Raw genomic sequence first — 23,405 nt, 5'->3', positions numbered from 1 at the left:
ATTCACATTGATGCTTACGTTCACGTTCACGTTCACATTGACATTTATGGTGACAATGCCGTTGACATTGAAGTTCACGTTGACGTTTGTGTTGACGTTCACGAAGAAGTTGACATTGGCGTTCACGTTGATGTTAACATTGACAATAACATGTATGTTCACGTTGATCTTTATGTAGACTTTAACATTCACATTGATGTTGACATTCATATTGACGTTCACATGATATTGACATTCTTTCTAACTCTGACATTGACGTTCGCATTCACATTGATATTGACATCGACCTCTACATAGACGTTCACCTTGATGTCCACATTGATGTACACTTTGACGTCTACCTTGACGTGTATGTTAACATTGACGTTCATGTATATGTTGGCATTGATGTTAACGTTGACGATCATGTTAACGTTCACATAAATATTGATGTTGATGTCCACATTGATATTCACATTGACGTTGATATTCTCACTAACTCTTACGTATATGTTGATAATCACGTTTACGTGGATGTAGAGGTTTATGCTGACGTTGATGTTTAAGTTTACTTTGACAATGGCATTAACGTCTATACGCTCACGTTGACGTTAATATTGATGTTCACATTTGCATTGATGTCAATGTTAACGTAGATGTTAAGGCTGACGTTTAAGTTTACATTGATGATGACATTGATGTTCATGTTGACGTTGATATTGACATTGGCGATCACGTTGAAATTAATGTTAACGTTAACGTCCGCCTACACCTACGCGTTCAGCTTGACATTAACATTGATGTACACGTGGATGTTGTCCTTGACATGTATGCTGAGTTAATGTTAACGTTGACATGGACGATCACGTTGACGTTCACGTTGGTGTTCGCGTTGACATTCACATTGACGTTCACGTTGACATTGACATTCTTTTTGGCTCTTACGTTTATGTTGACATTCATGTTTATGTTGATGTAGACATTTACTCGGACATTGACATTTACGTTTACTTTAAAGTTTACATTAATGTTTATACACTGATGTTGGTGTTAATGTTGAAGTTCATATTTATGTTAACGTTAATGTTAACATTGATGTTGAGGCTGACATTTATGTCTACATTGACGTTTTCAATGATGTTCACATTGACATTCACTTTGATCCAGACGTTTACATTGACGTTGACATTCACATTGACGTTGAGATTAACATTCACGTTGTATTATACGTTTCGATAGACTCTTATTTTAACATCGACATTAACGTTCATTTTGATGTTCACGATAACATTGAAGTTCATGTTCATGTTGACGTATACATTTATGCTGATTTTCATGTTTACCTTTACTCTTACATTGACGTTCACCTTTATGGTTATTCTTACTTTTACGTTCTCATTTACTTTTACATTGAAGTTAATCTTTGTATTTACGTTGACGTTTACATTGACGTTCTCGTTGACACAGACATTTACATTTATGTTGACGTACATATTTATGTTGATGCTGATGTTGATGCCCACATTTACATTGATGTTAACATACACACTGACGTTGATGTTGACATTGACATATACATTTATGTTGATATTGATGATCACAATCTTGTTTACATTCACATTGACGTATACATTGACTTCACGTTTATACATTCACGTTGTCGTTGACATTTACATTCATGGTGACATTGATGTTCATGTTTACACTGACGCTCACGTCTACATCTACGTTGATGTTAAACTTGATGTTGATGTTCAAGTTCACGCTAACGTTGACATTCACATTAATGTTGCCGTTTATTTTGACATTGAAGATGACATTCAAGCAACTGTGGACGTTTACATTCATGTTGATGTTGACTTTGATGTTAACGTTTATGTGGACATTGATGTTGACTTTGACGTTCACATTTACTTTAACATTGACGTTGGCGATCACATTAACGTTTACATTAACTTCGTGTACATTGACATTCATCTTGACGTTTAGGTTAACATTGACGTTGATATTCACCTTCGTGTGAACGTTGAAATTGACACTCATATTAACATTCATGTAGACGTTGACGTTAACGTTGATGATCATATAGATGTTAACGTAGACAATGTCTTTCAAGTGCACTTTGACATTCACAATAATGTTTACGTTGATGCTAATATCGTCGCAGGCTTTGACGTTTAGGTTGAGGTTCACGTTTATGTTGAAGTTTTTGTTGACATTAACGCACACATTAATGTTTATGTTGACGTTGATGTTCACGTTGATGTTGATGTTGATGTTTACGTTGAAGTTTATGTTTACATCAATGTTCACACTTATACATTTGTGTTGACATTGATATTCACGTAAATTTACGTTTATTTTTGTCAAACCCGAATTCTGAAATTCAAATGCAACGGGAGTCATTAACCTCTCAGAGTAGCAGACAACCCTCTTCTTAGCTTTTATCACAATCATACAGTTAAATTTGCGTAAAATTTATAACTTTTTAATACCTAATGAAGTGTACATAGAGTTCATATGATACTACATAAGAGTAATATTCTAATAAGCTCAAACTAAAGCAACCATCTATTAAAGATTAAACAATCGAAATAAAGAATTATAATAATAATAATAGTTTGCCTATCGGCCATATTACAAATGCTTCAACAAATGTTTGAAATAAAACTCTAGGGACTACATCCACCAGCTATATGTATTGTACTAAAGCTATAATGATAAAGTGTAGCATCCTCGAACTCAAGAGGACCTACAAAAGTTTGGAGATCGCTAATCCAAACTGCTTCGTCGAATCTTCAATCTTCTCTAGTTACTGCACCTATAAAAATAATGGTAGTATATGGGGTTATGCACATAAACACGTAAGGATTATGCATGATCAACGAAATCTCTTCCTAAAGAAACATGCCGTGTCTGGAAAGTTAAGTCACTTTACTTTCTTAAATCGTTATTTCTGATTCATGCTATGACTATGACATGTTCTCATGAAATTAAGTCATACAACTCACTTTGTATATGAACATAAAACCTTGGGATCATGAAAATAATTTTAAAACAACTTAAAAAAATCTTAAGAAATTTGCTCCTTGAGGCCGAGATCTCTTCCCTCCAGCCTTTGTTTATTTTTCAGTTTTTTTCTTCTTTCCGTTGTGTAGTTCAACGATCTCCTTTGATCTTATGTTTTACTTACAAGTGCAATTATTAATTGTAGTCCCATACCTACGATGAATCGAGTAAGTAATCCAAAAGACTAAGGAAATGATTTGGATACTTTACATACAACTTATATTTTCCATTCTAATTAAATTGGGCATGAATGTATTTTTAAGCCAATCTTTATTGGCTATGACCATTAATTGGTTGTTAACCTAATATATGAATCTTTTAGTCATATATTCATACCCCAATATTGTCATAAACCACTAACTTATAAAGACTTCATTCTTATCAAACGCTGGTGATTGACATTATTAACCTCTTTCTTACTTAGCTCACTCTCAACTTACGTTTTTACTTCTTTGATTTGTTGTTCATTACGAACATGCTAATTCCATTCTTTCTTACTTTCTTTAAAGAATTCTTTAGCATTAATGGAAGTAGATCATGCGAGCGAACATGAAATCCAGTGTCTCCCCTACACTGAAAAGGGGTGGTTCACCTATTAAGGTTAACACAGTCCAGTGTCTGCCCCACACAAAAAAAGGGGGTTCACCGGCTAAAGTGAAACCAAGTCAGTGTCTTCCCCACACCAAAGAGAATGTTTCACGGCTAAAGTGAACCGAATACTTTCTTGAGCTTTAACCGACATAGATCATGTGAGCTAAAAATGAAATTCGGTGTCTTCCCCACAAATAAAAGAGGTGGAATCACCGGCCAAAGTGAAACCGAACTATCTAGCATTCATAGGTGGAGGCATCCACTAGCTAGTTCCCCTATGTTAGCAAACATAGTTTTGAGACTAGGAGACACACGAAGACCCTGGTCCACCTTGATGTTAATCTCGTCGCATGTGGCTTTCGTGCGCTGGCACAAGCTCATTGCTAGTCTAGCGGTGCTAAGCTCGGATGTATTTTACTTTATTATTTCTTAGAGTTGACTCAAACATTATGGAAGATTGCTTCTACTTATGAGGTTTACATAATTTTATGGATAACTTGTCATCCTTTTCCTTGCTTTATGAATATGAACTTAAGTCTTACGTTATCATCATGGTGTGAGTGAGACTTGTCTCATGGACTCTAGCACCCTCTTATGTGAGTATTTTTGACATAATCGATTAAGTGTAATTGAGACTTGTCTCACTTCTTTAAACACTCAATATTAGGTAAATTTCAGAACATAAGGTTTTAGTTATTTCATTACACACCTTAACTAATTCAACAATTATTGGTAATTTTGTACATATTTTTTGTGAAAGGTATAACTACTTATTCAATGATATTGCGTTCACTAGTTCGTGTGGATAGAGTATGTTGGGTCTTGTCCCATTGATTGGCATACCCTATGTTATGAGTTCATATGTGAGTATAACATTACATGATTTGGAAGTAATATGATTTGACATACTTTTGCTAGCCAATTTGTTGCCATAAATCACAATTTCACTAGATAATTGTCATAACATTATCACTAGACATGACAATTACATCATAAATACATTATAATAATCCATCATGTTAAAGAATAAAACTTTTAACCTTTGATTAACCTATGAAACAATTCAATGAACAACTTATAACAATTTCATCTTCTCGAACACATGTAGGCATTAAAACATTTAACATTCATGTAGATAACACCCTAAGTATATGGATCTAACATGTAGGTTTCATTCGACATTATAATCATGGAAACCTACACATAATAATAAGTTAAAACCACATACAAACAACATTTTCGAAATTTACATCATATAAATTACAAGAATCAGAAATCGGGAGAACTAGGGAGGTGAACATGCAATTCATTGGGAACAACCCTAGTTTCGATATTATTTATTTAAAAATGTTTGAAAAGCCTCTTGGAGAAATAATTCTAGAAGAGAAAACCCATACTTTACTATAGAATTAAATCTATGAAGATCACCTTGCACTTCGCACGAAAACTATGAAGAAGTTGTTTGGAATTTCCTAGGGTTACTAACGTTTTCTACTAATTTTCGGTCTTAGGGTTTATGATGAATAACGTGATTATATGTCTTTAGGAACTGAATGTTATCTAATTCAACATAGACTATATAACTATCTAAAATAACTAAATAAGCTAATTATCAAAATGCCCCTCCTAAATTGACTTGAATTAGAAGAACACTTGACTAAAATAAAATCTGGAAATTGCTTAGTTGTTTCGGTTTTGACAAATTAAATAATTAATTAAGTAACCTAGGGTAATTAATATATTACACCTAAGTTGTTAGGACCATAACCAACCCTTTGGAACATCCTAGGTTAGGTACTAAGATGTTTCTAGTTAGCTACTTCTCTTAATGTCACCGGTTAGTTCTTCGGTTTTTCGGTCACTTAGTTAGTTATTTTTGGTTTGTACTAGGTTATTAGTTATCTAGGTCAGTTAGTTAGAGTCTAGGACCGGTTAGGAAGCTTGTCCCCACGTTGGCTGACCTGGAAGCACACCTGTCCCTAATCGTTCTAACCGAATCGGTTAGCTTGTCACTTTACTGGTTTGACATGTGCTTGCACATGTGTTGCGTGTACTTTCCTAACAAACTATTGTGGAAGGTTCATTTGGAATGTTTACTTATTGTCCTATGGATCCTCACTATGTCCTTGGGCATTGCTTAATCTACATGATCATTTTAAGTTGTCATGTGTTTGCTATCTAGTATTGACAATTGGATGCCTAGTACATAATGCGTTAAATTGAGAATCAATAATTTTAAATTAGGGTGTTCATTGCAGGAACAATTCATAAACAAGCTTGGATTATTTTTTAAATATTTGTGTATACATAGAAATTTGCTAAAACCTTTAAGCCAATATTCTATAATATGCCCAATATTTCTCAACATTGGGCATTGGGATGCCTATGTACCCCAATACGCATTCTTATAAAGTTTACTAGTCTCTTCACTAGGCATGTCAATTTTCTATAACGTTACAATGTTTATATTGACGTTGACATTAATGTTGACATTTAGATTGATGTTTAATTTGACATTCACGGTGACGTTGAAGTTCACATTCAGGTTGATGTTCGCGTTTATTCAAATTTTTACATTGAAATTGACATTTACGTTCACGTTGACGTTGACGTTTACATTCGTATTTACATTGATGTTCAAATAAACATTGACATTGACATTGATGTTCACGTTCACGTTCACGTTGATGTTCACAATCAGTTGATTGACGTTTACGTTGATGTTGATGTTGATTGTAACAATAAGTTGACATTGATGTTGAGGTCGATCTTTACGTTCGCGTCGACATTGACGTTCATACAAATATTGATGTTTTCATTCATGATGATATTAACATTTGACACTACCGTTGTTGTTTACAAATGCGTTGATGTTTACGTCGACGTACATATTGACGTTCACCTTAACATGAAGTTGATGTTGATGTGGATGTTCACCTTGACGTTGACGTTGATTTTGACGTTCACATTTATGTTGATATTGATGTTCACATTGAGGTTGTAACACCCCAAAATAAACTAAGGTGAACTAGAGCCTGGTGGTTGTTTCTTGAGATGATTTTAAGTTAAACTAAGTTATTTTAGTGTCCTTAGGCAGTGTGTGATGTTTGGTTAAGTTTGGAGTTCAATCGGCTAGGAACATGCATGGCGTTCGAAAAGTATGCCTTAGAATGTACTATTGTGTCTTGTTGTGTTTAAACGAGTTTTACTTGTTTGTTTTAATTGAAACTTGCATTGGATGTTCCTAAGACATAGACAACTTTGTTTAGGGGTTTAACGACCGGTAACAACCCCACCTAGGACCCACAAGGGGCCCTAGATGAATGGCCCAAGACTTGGGCAAAATCTTCAAAAAAAGCATTGGCCATCGACGACCCCAGCGACGGTTTGTTGGTCCCTCAACAGTCCTTTGACCTAGGGAGTCGATCATAAAAGTGAGTAATGGTGTCCATAATCCATTTGGATCTAAGAATCCACAAATGAGACCCTACCAACGATCCGTTGGCTCAACAATGGTCCGTTGGTGAGGAGTGCAAATCTGTGAAGTTGCTGCCAACTTGGGGTGCTTTATGTAAATTACACCCCAAGTATTTTAATACCCTAGGTTGATAATTTTTATGTTTATTCGATTTATTAAAGAGTTCTAAACCGTAAGACCCCATTTTAGACCCCTCTTCCTAAAACCCAAAACCCATCTCTCATAGAAGACTCCCTCAAGACTCCATGGAAGCTAGAAGTCAAGAAATGCTAGGAGGGTTGTTGGTGGTCGTTTATCCATCAAAAATATTTGGTAATTATTCGATGTGAGGTATACTACTCCATCCTTGAACTCTGTTTCATTCAAGGATCCCCTTCAAACTAATTTTCAAAATGGGTTTTCAACCCTTGTTTCTACTATATTCAAATCTAAATATGGGCCTTTCATGATAACGTTCCTAATAACATAATAATGGTATTCTTAATTTTAGTTGATTATTTTCAGGTTAAAACATCAATGAAATCATGTTAAAGCTTTTCTTCAAATGTTGGCTTAAGAAATGTGTTAAATGATAATGTTTGTGTAGAGAGTGAGCATTGGTTTCTTATTGCGATTATTGTTGTATAGCTACTGTCCCAAGGGCTTTATTTTTATTTAATATAGAGTAAAATTTTATATTTTATGAATGTTTGTATTGAAGGGTAAGTTGGTTAAGTTGATCAGTTTTAATTTTCGAAATACACTTGGGTCGTATGGTTCACCTTTTTGGTGGCAGTGTTTACTTTAATTTTGTGAATATGAAGTTACTAGTTTATTACTAATGAGGCTATGAAGGAATGTTATGTGATGTAAGATGAAAAGTATGCTATTCTTTTTAAATGTGCCTTACAAAGCTATTATGAGAAATAGGCTAGAGGGTATGCTTAAATGAATATATTCTTGTGAAGTGTTTGATGAAGCTTGTTAGAGCATAACATTAAGGATTATTTCTATAGGATATATGTTATTATATGAAGTATGTAAAGTGTGTGATGTGATGAATGAATGAATAAGCATGTATAGAAGTTAAATAAGAATAAACTGAAGCTTATGTGCGAGGTGTGATCCCATGTACACACACAATCACATTTGAATGAATGAATGAATCTAAGTCCTAAAGGAGAGTTTTGGGGTGAACACTCTTCGTGAGTTGAGATGAAGTGTTTAGTTGCAACCCCACTACATCCCATGAGCTTTATTAGATAGGTTGGAGGATGAATGCCCTTCGTGAGTTGAGATGTGGTATTCATTAGTTATTCATAACCTATAGTATATAATGTTGAGAATTCGTGTGAAGTTATGCCTAGCACCGAGAGGATATGTAGGAGAGGTGGATTACACTTTGTGAGGTTAGATGTTGTATCCCAATGTACCTCTTGAGATGAGTACTCCTTGTTAGTAGAGAATAAGATACTTAGTAGCAATCTCTTTATCCTTAACTATGTGCCCGCATAGGTCTAGATATTGGGAAATCCGTATAAATGCTAAGAGAATGACCTCCTCCTAGGCAAGTGAGGATCCCTCATCCGATAGAGGTTAATATCGGGATTCCATATCTAGCTCTCATGGTCTATGTCGGTTAAAACAACTCCCACAAAAGAAATGAATGTGCTAAGTCTTCGAAAGTGGTGTTGTACTCAGGGTAGGTAGTGCAATGGAACACTATTTATCCATTGCACTAGGTAGGCAATCCGAAAGGGGAGTCTTGGTGAGACTTATTTGAATTGAATGAACTAAGTTTTCTAAAAGAACGTACTACATAGGGTAGGAGGTGGAATGGTACGTTATCTATCCATTGCGCTAACTAGGACCTTCCGAAAGGGAATACTTGGTTCCAAACCTTCTAATAGAATGTGATACTTAGGGTAGGTGGTGGTATGGGACGCCATCTACTTATTGCACTAAGTAGGCATTTTGAAAAGGAAGACTTTGGTGGTTTTTGGGTGTCTTTTAATGTCTTGCCATTGATTGAGGGGCTTGTTTCTCCTGAGTTGAGTAAGCCGAAAGGGGTAGTCTTGAGGGTTTATTTGGTGTGCATTGTAGGAGGCATATGCATACATCCTTCATATCTTACCTTAGTGAGTCTTAGGATAATTCCGAGGTAGGGAAACTCTGACGGAAAATGAGTTCACTTTCTCTTTCGCATGGCCTTGGAAGTTCACTCATTTAGTATAGGATAGTTCATTAATATTGCTAAAGTTGAATTTATTGTAAATGACTTAAATGATTAATTATCAATGTTCAAATGTATTTACTGTAAATCATTAAGGAGTTTACTATGAAGGTCAAGTTATTTTACTATAAGTTTTTACAAGGTTACTGTAATGTTTCGTGTTGGCTTAAAATTATGGGAATTCTTATCTAAGTTGTAAATGATGGTTAGTATGATGTTTTCCTTTGTATTCATCAATTTTTTGCTTAAATTGCATGAAAATCTATTTTACTAAAATGTCCCATTTTTATATGTTTTTGCATATGCCATACTTAGTACATTGTTTTGTACTAATCCCATACTTATCTATACTATATAAGTACAGGTTTGAAGCTTTTGAAGGTTTGAAGGCAAGAGGAAAGAGCTTGGGAAAGTTTCTCTCAAGGAAAAGTATGTCCTCATATATTCGAGGGCATAGTCCTTTTCTTAGTTTTTATTTAAAGACTTGCTATGTAATTTAATTTCAATGTAAAGGGTCGTGTCCCTATGTCATTTATGTCGTGTCTTTGAGTTATTCTTGTAACGATGAGATTTCTTAGTATTTATGAAAGATTACATTTTTATTAAATATTCATGAATAGTTTTAAATTTTTCGCACTACTTTTCATATCTGTTGTGATGAACAATACTAAAGGGCTTGTGCGAGACCCCAAAGGGTCAAGTACACTTCCTCATAAAACGAGGGTTCCTCCTAACTTCTAGGGGGTACTTTTGGGTTGTGACAGAGGTTGACGTTGACGCTGACGTGCAGGTTAACATTAACCTTGATATTGACGTTCACCTATATGTTGATACTGACGTTCACGTAGATATTGACTTTGGCATTCACATTGACATTAACTTTCACATTGACGTTCACTTTAATATTGACATTCTCGTTTACTCTTATGTTTATGTTGATGTTTACAATGATGTTTATGCTGATGTTGACATTGAAATTTACATTGACATATTTGTTGACATAGACGTTCATATTGATATTAATATCCTCGCTAACTCTTACATTTAAGTTAAGGTTCACGTTTTTGTTGACATTGATGTTGACATTAACGTACACATCAATGATTATGTGATGTTAATGTTCAAGCTGATGGTGACGTTGACATTGAACTTTTTGTGTACATCAACATTCACATTTATACGTTGACATCTACATTGACATTGATGTTCACGTAGATATATGTTGATGTGGATATTGACATTGACATTAACATTTACGTTTACATTGATGTTTACGTTGACGTTGACGTTGACGTTGAAGTTGACGTTCAGGTTGACATTGACATCGACGCAAATGTTTACATTTACGTGGATATTCATGTTCACGTTGACGCTGATGTTGACGGTCATATTAATGATCACATTGATGTTGACTTTCACATAAACGTTGACGTTGACATTAACATTCACATTTATATTTATGGTGACGTTCACATTGACGTTGATGTTGATGTTCACCATCATTTGACATTGATGTTGATGCTTACATTGATATTGACATTGATGTTCACCATCACTTGACATTGACGTATGTTGACATTGACGTTCGCACAAATGTTGACATTTTCAATCATGTTGATGTTGACATTTAAAACTACCGTTGTTGTTGACGTTTACATTGAAATTGAGGTCACCATACACATTAGCATTCACCTTGACGTTGATGTTGATGTTCTTATTGATGTTGATGTTGTTCAGATTTACATTGACATTTACGTTCACGTAGAGGTTGAAGTTGACATTAAAGTTCAAATTGAAATTCACGTATATGATGATATTGACGTTCATGTAGACGTTGATATTGGCATTCACATTGACATTCACGTTCACATTTACATTCACATTGACGTTCATATTAATATTGACATACTTGCTGATTCTTACGTTTATGTTGAAATTGACATCGATGTTTATGTTGACGTTGACGTATAGGATTATACAAATCATACTTAAATGAACATACACTAAACATAAGAGTCTTAGAAAAACAAGGAAACTCCATAGCTACATACTGACATCGCCCTCGGAAAGTGAGGACCTACCCACTTGGATGTAGTGAATATTCATGCTTTCTTCAAGTCGTCTCAAATGACCCTTCACCGATCAGAACCTAAAATGTTTGGGAAAAAGGAAGAAATGGAGTTAGTATGCCACTTGTACTAAGTATGAGACTATATTCACATAAAACGTCAAAGTATGCTAAAAAGGGACATTTTTTAAAATAAGAATTTTTCCCTTCAAAACCATTATGCACATCCAACAAGACCATACCAATCAACATTTCAAATTTATTAAGTCCTAGGCATGTTCCTCACAATAATATAACATTCATGTCTAGTCAATTAAATCATTCATATCATGTAGAAATATAAATACTCAATTAACTCCATCATAAAATCATATTTAACAATAAGCATGAATAAGGGAACATTTCATTAGAAAAAAGGCAAGACAATAACTGATGAACTCCTATCAAGTCAACAAGTGCAATGACCAAGAAAACCACCATTACCTTACCCAATCAAATAACCCATTAACAATAATGACTAACACCCTACTTCAAATAGCACAACATTTAGATACACATCTACTCCGACTTTATCTTACAACCCAGCACATACTCATAATTGAACTAATCATTACAGACTATTAACAATGTGCAAGTTTATCATATACCTAACATATATCATTGTAATCATAAACATACATGAGAACATCCTTCTAAGACTCCCCTCAAGGCTAACTAGTGTAATGCTGAATTAAAGTCCCATACCCCTACCTAGACTAAGTTAGACCCGTTAGGTTTTCATTGTGCGAGTTCAATCCTTTAATTAATTTTACCTTTTGGGAACATCTTGTCCTAACTGACATAGACCAAATGAGCTAGTGTGGAATCCGGTGTCATAAAACCCTACACCGAAAGAAGGAAGACTACATGCCAAGGTTATACCAAAACATAAAACATAACAACTACGTGGATCCACTAGCTAGTTTTCCTATGGGGGACTCATAGTTCAAGAATTAGGAGATATATTTGGGACCCTCTTTTTGCTAAATGGTTTAAAGTTTCTAATCTCAAGAGTACTTTTTTAATCCTACCTTCCTTATGTAGGAAGGGACACTTCTCATTCTAGTTCAATCGGTGCTAAGCTAGAGTCCCTTTTTGAAATGACTTTAAACCTTCAATTATCAATCATAACTTAGTTTAGGACATAGGGTCTAACCCTTTTATAATCATAATATTCAATAGCTCAATAAGAATTGCAAGAGTAGAAGTCCTTTCATTACATTTCATATAAGTGAGGTTAGCACATTAGCATTTCATATCATCAGAAGGCAGATTGATAGTCATCACCATCGTTATAACACATACACTTTAATTCACCTTACCACATATTCAAGACCTTTCAATTATACATTATGCCACCGTATCAATCCTGATACAAGGCCTACTCTAATATAACATCATGACTGAATCACAATTAACCACAATTTGAACTAAAGGATAAAGATCATAAGACTTACCAAGTAACCTTCATAGTTCATCATCAAGGCTTTACCATAGTCCTCAATTCAATCAAATTTAGGGTATACAAAATCATAATTCAATAATCAACATGATAACAAGTCTAGAATAATCACTACATCACAATTCAATACTAGATCATAGGTTTAGATAAGGCACTTAGGTTAATTCACTTTCTAACCTAGATCATCATCTAAAGAACTAGCATGAGAGACTACAATCCACTCTAATTTGTTCATGATTAACTTAACAACATCAATTAATAGACACTCAACCAATAACCAAGTTAATTAAACAAATTTCAACCAAATTCATATCAATAGCAAACCTAGGGTTATGGGTTAAGGATCATTGTCCACAAACTACACCAAATCATCAAGATATACCATAATAAAGTTAGAAAACATGTTAATCTATTCATATTATCCAATAGAACACATTAACAAATCAATTCAAAACCTTAATTTCGAGATTTAGAAGAACCCACATGAAAACCCAACTTTTTAAAATATTTTGAAGGAACCCTTTGAGGAAAGAGGTCTCAAAGGTCAAATAGATCCAATACCTCAAAGTTTAATAAATATTTGATGGTGAAAGTGTCCATTTTAAGCCCCCTAAACCCTTCCCAAGCTTGTTCTTCAATTGTATCTTCCAATACAGAGAGAAAGAAGAGACAAATAAGAGGAATTATTTTGTGAGTTTTGTTCAATCTAATGAGGATTGGGGCCTTTTATATGGGTTTTAATTCTCTAAATTATGCTCCCTTAAACCCGTAGTTAATCACCTTACCTCCTTAACTAATTGAATGAAATAACTTCAAAGTGCAGGAAAATTTGTAGGCCCATCGATATGACCACGACTGACTAGCCGTTGGTCCATCGACGGCCAGGCCTCCCACCGTGCTACACAACCGTTGTTGCGGTTAGAGACTTGTGCAGGCGAGGGCTACAGAATTTTATCTAATTGTTGAATGACGGTTTGCATCGACGCCCCTCGTGAATGCACACCGCCTAGGTAGTGTTGCCTCCTACGGGATAGGGTCCTCCTCAAGGGCACTTGGTTTTTCTTTGGGAGTTGCACCGGGACATTTCGATCACGATTCATCTTTAACACCAATTAAATACCCTTCCACCAATTTTTATGGATTTTCAATTTCTAAAAGCTAATCAAATAGGCTTGGAAAGCTAGGACATCCTAAAACTAGTTTCTGAACGTCATGGACGCTCTTGGACCTTTTGGTTCCTATACTTTAAATGAATTATATTCATTAAAATAGGTCTTAAAATAGTGCTTAGACCTCATGACACCTATATTAGTCTTTAACACTCATCTTGAATTTTTGAAATGTTACAATCGTTTAGAGTTCAAATTAACGTTGAGATTGAAGTTGACATTGACGTTAGAAGTTGACGTTTATGTGTACATTCACATTCACATTTATGGTGGAAATTCATGTTAATGTAGATGTTTGCAATAAGTTAACATTGACGTTTATATTTACCATGAAGTTGACGTTGATGTTCACAATCAGTTGATATTGATGATTACGTTAATGATGAAGTTGACCTTCACACAAATGTTGACATTTACATTAATGCTAATGTTGACGTTGATATTGATGTTCATGTATACGTTTATGTTGGTGTTTACGTTGACGTTGATATTGACGATCACGTTCACATTGAGGTTCACGTTGACATTCATATTGATGTTCACATTGACAATCCCTCTCACTCTTACGTTTACATTCATGTTTACGTCAAAAATGATATTCGCTTTGACGTTGATGTTGACATTTATATTGATGTTCACTTGGATGTTCATATTTTTAATGATGTTGACGTAGACGTTTACATTAATATTGACATTGACGTTCATATTGACAATAAGGTTTATATTGACGTGATGTTCATGTTAACATTGAAGGTGATGTAAGCATTCATATTTACATTGATGTTGATATTCATGCTATCATTGATATTAATGCAGATGTTAATGTTTACGTTTACGTTCATGTTTAAGTTGATGTTTACGTTAACGTTCACATTCATGTTCACATTTATTGTGACGTTGACATTTACATTTACATTGACGTTGAAGTTAACATTCACGCTGTCATTGACATTTATATTGATGTTGATGCTGACGTTGATGTTGATGTTGACGTTGATATTGACATTAACATTAATGTTGATGTTATGTTCACGTTGACCTAGACATTTATGTTTGTGCTTACATTGACATTCACATTAACATTGATGCTGATGGTGAAATTTACATTGACGTTGATGTTAACATTCACGGTGTCGTTGACGTTTACTTTGATGCTGATGTTGATGTTGACATTAACATTCACGTTGACGTTACCATTGACGTTTTCATTGACGTTCAAGTTATGTTATCGTTGACATTGATGTTGACGTTAATGTTGACATTGACATGGTCATTTCATGCTGTCGTTGACATTTATGTTGACACTAATGTTGATGTTGATGTTAAAGTTTATGTTGATGTTCACGTTGACATTGACATTTCCATTTACGTTGAAGTTTATGGTGATGTTGATGTTTACCTTCACATTCACGTTTACATTCACATTAAATTTCACGTTCAGGTTATCATTCAGTTAACGTTCACATTTGACGGTTACATTTAGGTTGACATTGACATTAACGTTTACATTTACATTCATGTCCACATAGACGTTGACGTTAATGTTACCGTTGATTAGATGTTCATGTTCATATTCAGATTCACATTCACACTCACATAGACGTTTACATTGACGTTGACTTTTATACTAACATTGACGTTCACGTTAATATTCACGCTGACATTCACGTTCTCGTTAATATATACTTTGACGTTGATATTTATATTGACGTTGATGTTGACATTGACAATGACATTCACTTTGAAGTTCATGCTCACATTGACGTAGACACTGACGTCAATGTTCACATTGACGTTGATGTCGGCATTCACATTGATGTTTACATACACATAAATGTTCATTTTTACGTTTATTTTGATATTGATATTGACTTTCACGTTGACTTTAATGTTCAGATTCATGTTGACGTTCACGTTACATTTCAGTTCACTTTCACATTTACTTTGATGTGGACATTAACATTTATATTTATGTTGACATTCATTTTTACGTTGACAGTGACGTTAATACTCACATTGACATTGAAATTAACATTCACGCTGTCATTGATTTTGACGTTGACGTTAATGTTTACATTTATGTTCATGTTCATGTTGATATTCACGTTTATATTTAATGTGACTTTCACATTGACATTCACATTGACGTTGAAGTTAACATTTACATTATCGTTGATGTTTGCGTTGATGTTGATGCTGACCTGACGTTGATGTTGAAGTTGACATTGACATTAATGTTAACGTCGACGTTGATGTTATATTCACATTGACGTTGACATTTAAATTTACATTTATATTTATGTTGATATTCACATTAAATTTGATGTTGAAGGTGCCATTACATTGTCGTTGATGTTAATGTTCACGTTGTAGTTAATGTTTACTTTGATGTTGATATTAACGTTGGCATTAACATTCACGTTGATGTTTATGTTGATGGTGATATTGACGTTTAAGTTATGTTAACGTTTACATTGACGTTGATGTTTACATTCACATTGATATTGATGTAGTCGCTGATATTTATTATTACATTAATATTGACGTTGACGTTAACGTTCGCGTTCATATTGATGTTAACATTGAAATTGACGATAACATTTACGTTGACGTTCATGTTGATGTTGATGTTTACGTTTAACTTCACATTGATGTTTAAATAAACATTAACGTTTACTTATAGGTTGAGATAGACAATAACATTTATGTTCATGTTCACGTTCACATAGAGTTGACGTTGAACTTGACGTTAATGTTACCGTTATTTAGATGTTCATGTTCACATTTACAGTCACATTCGTACTCATGTAGAAGTTTACGTTGACTTTCGTATTGACATTGACGTTCACGTTAATATTAAAGCCGATGTTCACATTATCGTTGAAGTATATATATAGACGTTGACGTTTATGCTGACGTTGATGTTGACATTCACATTGATGTCCACGTTCACATTAACATTGACACTGACGTAGATGTTTACATTGACGTTGACGTCGACATTCACATTGATGTTTACATATACGTCTTTGTTCATGATTACTTTGTTTTTGATATTGACGTTAACGTTCACGTTCAATTCATGTTGATGTTCACATTACATTGCAATTTACTTTCACATTAACGTTGACGTTGACATTGACATTCACGTTTATATGGACGTTTATATTTATGTTGATAATCATGTTTACGTTGGCGGTGACATTAACTATTCATATTGATGTTGACGTTAACGTTCATGTTGTCATTGATGTTCACATTGAGGGTAATGTTCACATTTACGTTCACATTCACCTTGACATTCATGTTCACGTTCACGTTTAGGTTTATTGTGACGTTGATGTTGACATTCATCTTGACATTGAAGTTAAAGTTCATGATATCATTGACACATATGTTGATGCGGACGCTGACATGGATGTTGATGTTGACGTTCATAATTACATTCACATTAACATTGATGTTAATGGTGAAATTTACTTTTATGCTGATGTTGACATTGACATTACTATTAACGTTGCATTCACGTTAACGCAGACATTGATGTCCAAGTTATGTTAACATTGACATTGATGTTTACGTTGACGTTGGCATTCAAATTGATGTTTATGTTAATACTAATATTTAATATGACGTTCACATTAACGTTAGCATTCAAATTAACGTTCACGCATTCATTAACGTTTATGTTGACACTAATATTGACTTTGACATTCACGTTCATGTTGATGTTATTGTTTACATTGACACTGACGTTTACGTTGATGCTAACATTAATGTTTACGTTCATATTTACGTTCAGTTTGATATTGACGTTCATGTTCACATGAACGTTTACATTTAGGTTGACATTGATATTAACATTTATGTTCATGTTCATGTTCACCTAGATGTTGATGTTGATGTTGATGTTAATGTTACCGTTAATTAGATGTTCACATTCACATTCACATTCACACTTACATAGACATTGAAGTTTATATTGACCTTTATATTGACATTGACATTCACGTTGATGTTCATGATGATATTCACGTTCTCATTGACGTATACATTGATATTGATGTTTATGTTAACATTAAAGATGATGTTGACATTAAGGTTGACGTTCTGATTCACAATAACGACTGATGATAACATCGATGGTAACGTTGACGTCGATATTCAATTCATATTTACATACACGTCTACGTTCATGTTTACATTGATCTTAATATTGACGTTGATGTTCATGTTCACTTTTAGCATTCACGTTGATGTTGATGTTCACATTCACGTTCACGTTACATTGCAATTCAGTTTCACATTTACGTTAATGTGGACATTGACATTTATGTTGACTTTGATGTTTGTATTTATGTTAATGTTCATTTTTACGTTAATGATGACTTTAACATTCAGAATGACATTGACGTTAACGTTCATGCTGTCATTTATGTTGACATTGACGTTAATATTTATGTTCACATTCATATTGACGTATACGTTGATGTTGACGTTCACATTCACGTTTATTGTGACATTGATGTTGACATTCACATTGACGTTAAAGTTAACAATCATGCTGTCATTCACATTTAAGTTGATTCTGATGCTGACGTTTATGTAGACGTTGACATTGACATTGATATTTATGTTAATATTGACATTTACGTTATTTTCACATTGATGTTGATGTTTAAGCTTATATATACATTGACATTCACATTAACTTTGATATTGACGGTGACATTTACTTTGATGCTGAGTTTTTCGTTGACAATGACATTCACGCTGACGCTGACATTGACATTCAAGTTATGTTAACATTGACATTGATGTTGACGTTGACGTCAACATTCACATTGACGTTCACGCATTCGTTGATGTTTATGTTGACACTAAAATTGACGTTGACGTTCACGCATGTTGACGTTCACATTGACATTGACGTTTATGATGACATTTACGTTGATGTTGATGTATATGTTTATGTTCACATTGACATTGATATTCACATTGTCGTTCATGTTGACATTCACATTGATATTTACATATAGGTTTACAATAACATTTAAGTTTACGTTCACGTTTACGTTCACGTTTACGTTCACGTTCACGTTCACATAGACGTTGACATAAATTTAATGTTACCGTTAATTAGACATTCACGTTCACATTCACATTCACACTCACGTAGACTATGATGTTTACTTTGACTTTCATGTTGATGTTGACATTCACGTTGATGTTCACGTTCTCATGGATGTATACGTGTAAGTTGATATTTGTGTTGACATTGACATTGATGTTGACAATCATATTAACGTTGACACTGACATCGACGTTCATATTGACATTTATGTCGACATTCACATTGATGTTTACATACACGCCTATGTTCATGTTTATATATATTTTGATATTGACATTGACGTTCACGTTCATGTTCGTGTTGACGTTCACATTATGTTGATGTTGACATTGATATTAACGTTGACATTGATGGTCATGTTCACATTGAATTTGATTTTTAGATTGACGTTCACGTTCATGTTTCTGTTGACTTTCACGTTTACTTTGACATTCATTATATTACATAACATTTCTGAACATTTAAATACATTACATTTATGTTTACGTTGACGTTAACGTTCATGTTAAGTTAATATTGAATTGACAGTTTCATTGATGTTCACAATGACGTTGACGTTGCCATTGACGTTCACATGGACATTGATTTTGACATTGATGTTGACGTTCATGTTGATGTTGACATTGATGTTATCGCTGTCAATATTGACGTTTACATTTACGTTACGTTTATCTTTACATTTATGTTCACATAGAGGTTGACATTTACATTATCGTTTACTATCACATTGACGTGGACATTGACGGTGATGTTCATATTTTCATTGATGTTGACGTTCATGTTGACATTGATGTTGACGTTCATGTTGACATTGATGTTGACGTTCATGTAAATGGTCATGTACTCATTCACGTCCACATTCACGTTGACATTCACATTGACGTACACATTCTAGCTAACACTTGCGGTTATGTTTACGTTGACATTGACGTTGACATTAATGTTTATGTTGATATTGACGTTGATGTTGATATTTATGCTGATGTAAACATTGACGTTCACATTTTTGTGTACAGTTACATTTACATTGTCATTGATGTTTACATTGAGTATGATGCTGATGTTTACATTCTTATTCATGTTCATGTTAACGCTAAGACTTACGCTTTCGTTGACATACACATTTACGTTGACATTCACATTGACTTTGACATTAACGTTCACGCAATTGTTTATATTTATGTTGACGCTAAGGTTTACATTGACGTTCACCGTAACGCTGAGTTTTATGTTGATGTTCCCATTTACGTTGACATTGAGATTAACGTTCAGGCAGTCCTTTACATTTACTTTAAAGTTGATGTTGATGTTGACGTTCACTCATACGTCGACATTCACGTTGATGTTATTACTGACGTTTATAATGACGTTTTCAGATTGACATTAACACTTATGTTCACGTAGTCCTTGGCTTGTATGTTGATGTTGATGTTTACGTTGATATTGACATTACCAATTATGTTCACGTTGACATTTACGTCTATGTTGATATTCACGTCTACATTCATGTTGACGTTGTTATTGACGTTCATGTAGACATTGACATTGACGTACTCATTGACGATCACATTGACGTTCACGTTCACGTTGACATTCACATCAACGTTCACATTGACATTCTCTCTTACTATTTCACTTATGTTGATATTGATGTTTAAAATCACGTTGAAGTTTACATTGAAGTTGATGTTCACGTGGACGCTGACGTTAACATTGACGTTGACATTCACGTGGATGTTCACATTTATTTTTGATGTTGATGTTGATGCTTACATTGACATTGACATTCACGTTCACGTTGACAATGACGTTTAAATTTACGTTGACGTTTATATTTACATTTTAACAGATTTTAACATTCACATTGATGTTGCGATTATTGTTCACGCTGTCGCTGATGTTGATGTTGATGTTAACGTTTACACTTACGTTCACATTTACGTGATGTTCATATTGACGTTCATGTTCACGTTGACGTTCACATTTATGGTGACGTTGATGTTGACGTTTATAATAAAATAGATGTTAAGGTTCATGCTGTTGTTGACATTTATGTTGATGTTGACGTTGACGTTAACATTGATGTTCACGTTCACATTGATGTTCAGGTTTACGTGTATGATGAAGTTAACTTTAGCATTGACATTCACATTAACGTTGATGGTGAAGTTATTCTTGATTTCACGCAAATATTGATGTTTACGTTCATGTTGATGAAAATGTTGATCTTGACGTTGATATACACGTTGATGTTCAACTTGATGTTGATGTTTACCTAGATATTCAAATTGACGTTCACTTTTACATTGACTTTCACGTAGACAATGACGTTCACGTTGACATTGATTACATGTTGATGATTACATTGACGCTCAATAAGGCATTGGCGTTCATGTGCATATCAACTTCGACTTGACTCTTATTTTTACATTTAAGTACGTTCATGATAACATTGATGTTTTAGCTTATTTTGACATTGACGTTAACGTTTATAAGCTCACGTTGATGTTAACTTTGACGTTCACATTTACGTTGACGTTGAACTTGATGTTAACGTTGATGTTGAGGCTGATGTTTACGTTGACCTTGACATTAATGTTCATATTGAGGTTGCGGTTCACGTCGACGTTGACGTTGACCCTAACGTTAACGTTCATGCTGTCTTTTACATTTTCCTTGATGCTGATTTTAACATTGACATTAACTTTCATATTGTCGTTCACTTTACGTTGAAGTTCACGTTCACGTTTACATTCTCATTCACATGCACTCTGTTGTTTAGGTTCACGTTGAAGTTCACATTTGCATTTATACTTACATTTACGTTCACGATCACATTGATGTTAAAATTCTCGCTGACTCTTACATTTATGTTGACATTAATGTTTATGTTAATGTTGACCTTGACATTCTTGTTGATCTGTACGTTAAAGTTGACATTGACGTTGATGTTGACGTTAACATTAATGTTGATGATCACGTTGACGTTCATGTAGATGTTGACGTTTATGTTAACGTTGACGTTCATATTGATGTTTACATTGACATTGACATACTCACTGATCTTACATTTAGGTTGACGTTCACGTTTATATTGACATTGATGTTTATGTTTATATTAACGTTTATGTTGAAGTTTATTTTCACACAGATGTTAATGTTGACGTTGACATTGACATTTATGTTCACGTTTATATATTTACGTTGCAGTGTATGTTCATATGTATGCTGACATTTACATTGACATTAATGTTGACGTTAACATTGACGTTCATGTACATGTTCAAGTTGATGTTGACGTTCTCATTGACGCAGACATTAACATTTACTTTAAAGTTCACATTTACATTAACAATGACGTAGGCGTTCATATTTACGCTGACATTAACGTACACATTAATGTTGACATATATGTTTATGTTGAAATAGATGATCAAGTACTTGCTTACGTTAATGTTGACGTACACGTTGACGTTCACATTTGGTACATTCATGTTGTTGTTAACGTTCATGTTCACATTCACATTGATGTCATGTTAACATTAACGTTCTTGCTTACATTGGAGTTGATGTTAACATTGACGTTCACATTGACGTTTACGTTGATGCTGACGTTTACGTTAACTTTGATGTTGACATTGACGTTTATGTTCATTCAAATGTTGACGTTTACATTCATGTTGATGTTGACGTTTATGTTAGCTTTCACATTAACATTGAAGTTGACGTTCGCGTTGTAGTTGAACTTGACGTTTCTGTTCACGTTCACGTTGATGTCAATGTTCATGGTTACGTAGATATTTACATTTATGTTGATGTTCACATTTTCATTGACGCTGACGTTAACGTTGATAATTATGTGGATGAACCTGTTGACATTTATTTGGAACGTTCACATTCACATTGATGTTCACAATCAGTTTACACTGACGTCAACATTGACGTTTATGTTGAAGTGGACGTTGATGTTCACAATCAATTGACATTGACGTTTATGTTCTCGTTGACATTGACATTGACGTTTACATTGACGTTGATGTTGACAATCACATTGACAATGGCGTTGATGCTGATATTTACGCAAATATTGATGTTTACGTTGAAGCTAATATTGTTGCTAGCGTCGACGTTGTCTTTTACATTGACGTTGATATCAACGTAAATGTTGACGTTCACCTTGATGTCCACGTTGATGTTCATGTTC

The 23,405-nt window shown here is 34.1% G+C and overlaps 1 protein-coding gene across 1 annotated transcript; it reads left to right on the top strand.

The window, feature by feature from the left end:
* Positions 1-1,572: 1,572 nt before the first annotated feature.
* Positions 1,573-23,108, top strand: LOC107024989 (serine-aspartate repeat-containing protein I-like). Its single transcript, XM_015225882.1, has 18 exons — positions 1,573-1,923; positions 1,969-2,094; positions 10,120-10,335; positions 10,641-10,713; positions 14,426-14,536; positions 15,111-15,336; positions 16,400-16,506; positions 16,581-16,702; positions 17,392-17,594; positions 19,730-19,867; positions 20,218-20,287; positions 20,396-20,473; positions 20,578-20,781; positions 21,310-21,364; positions 21,698-21,915; positions 21,984-22,193; positions 22,277-22,412; positions 22,768-23,108. The coding sequence occupies exons 1-18, from the start codon at positions 1,573-1,575 to the stop codon at positions 23,106-23,108; spliced, it is 2,985 nt and encodes a 994-aa protein (XP_015081368.1).
* The last annotated feature ends 297 nt before the right edge of the window (positions 23,109-23,405 follow it).

This window comes from Solanum pennellii, chromosome 7 (genome assembly GCF_001406875.1).
Source record: "Solanum pennellii chromosome 7, SPENNV200".
In the NCBI taxonomy this organism is placed as follows: domain Eukaryota; kingdom Viridiplantae; phylum Streptophyta; class Magnoliopsida; order Solanales; family Solanaceae; genus Solanum; species Solanum pennellii.
This window is presented reverse-complemented; position numbering and strand designations above follow the sequence as displayed.

Bases quoted from the DNA above. Each gene is read 5' to 3' on its own strand.
- LOC107024989 (XM_015225882.1), top strand. From the start codon at position 1,573: ATGATCACAATCTTGTTTACATTCACATTGACGTATACATTGACTTCA. The intron at 15,337-16,399 runs GTCATTTCATGC...TTGATGTTGAAG, and splicing joins TTAATGTTGACATTGACATG to GTGCCATTACATTGTCGTTG. The intron at 20,782-21,309 runs GTTCACGTTGAC...ATTGATGTTCAG, and splicing joins ACGATCACATTGACGTTCAC to GTTTACGTGTATGATGAAGT.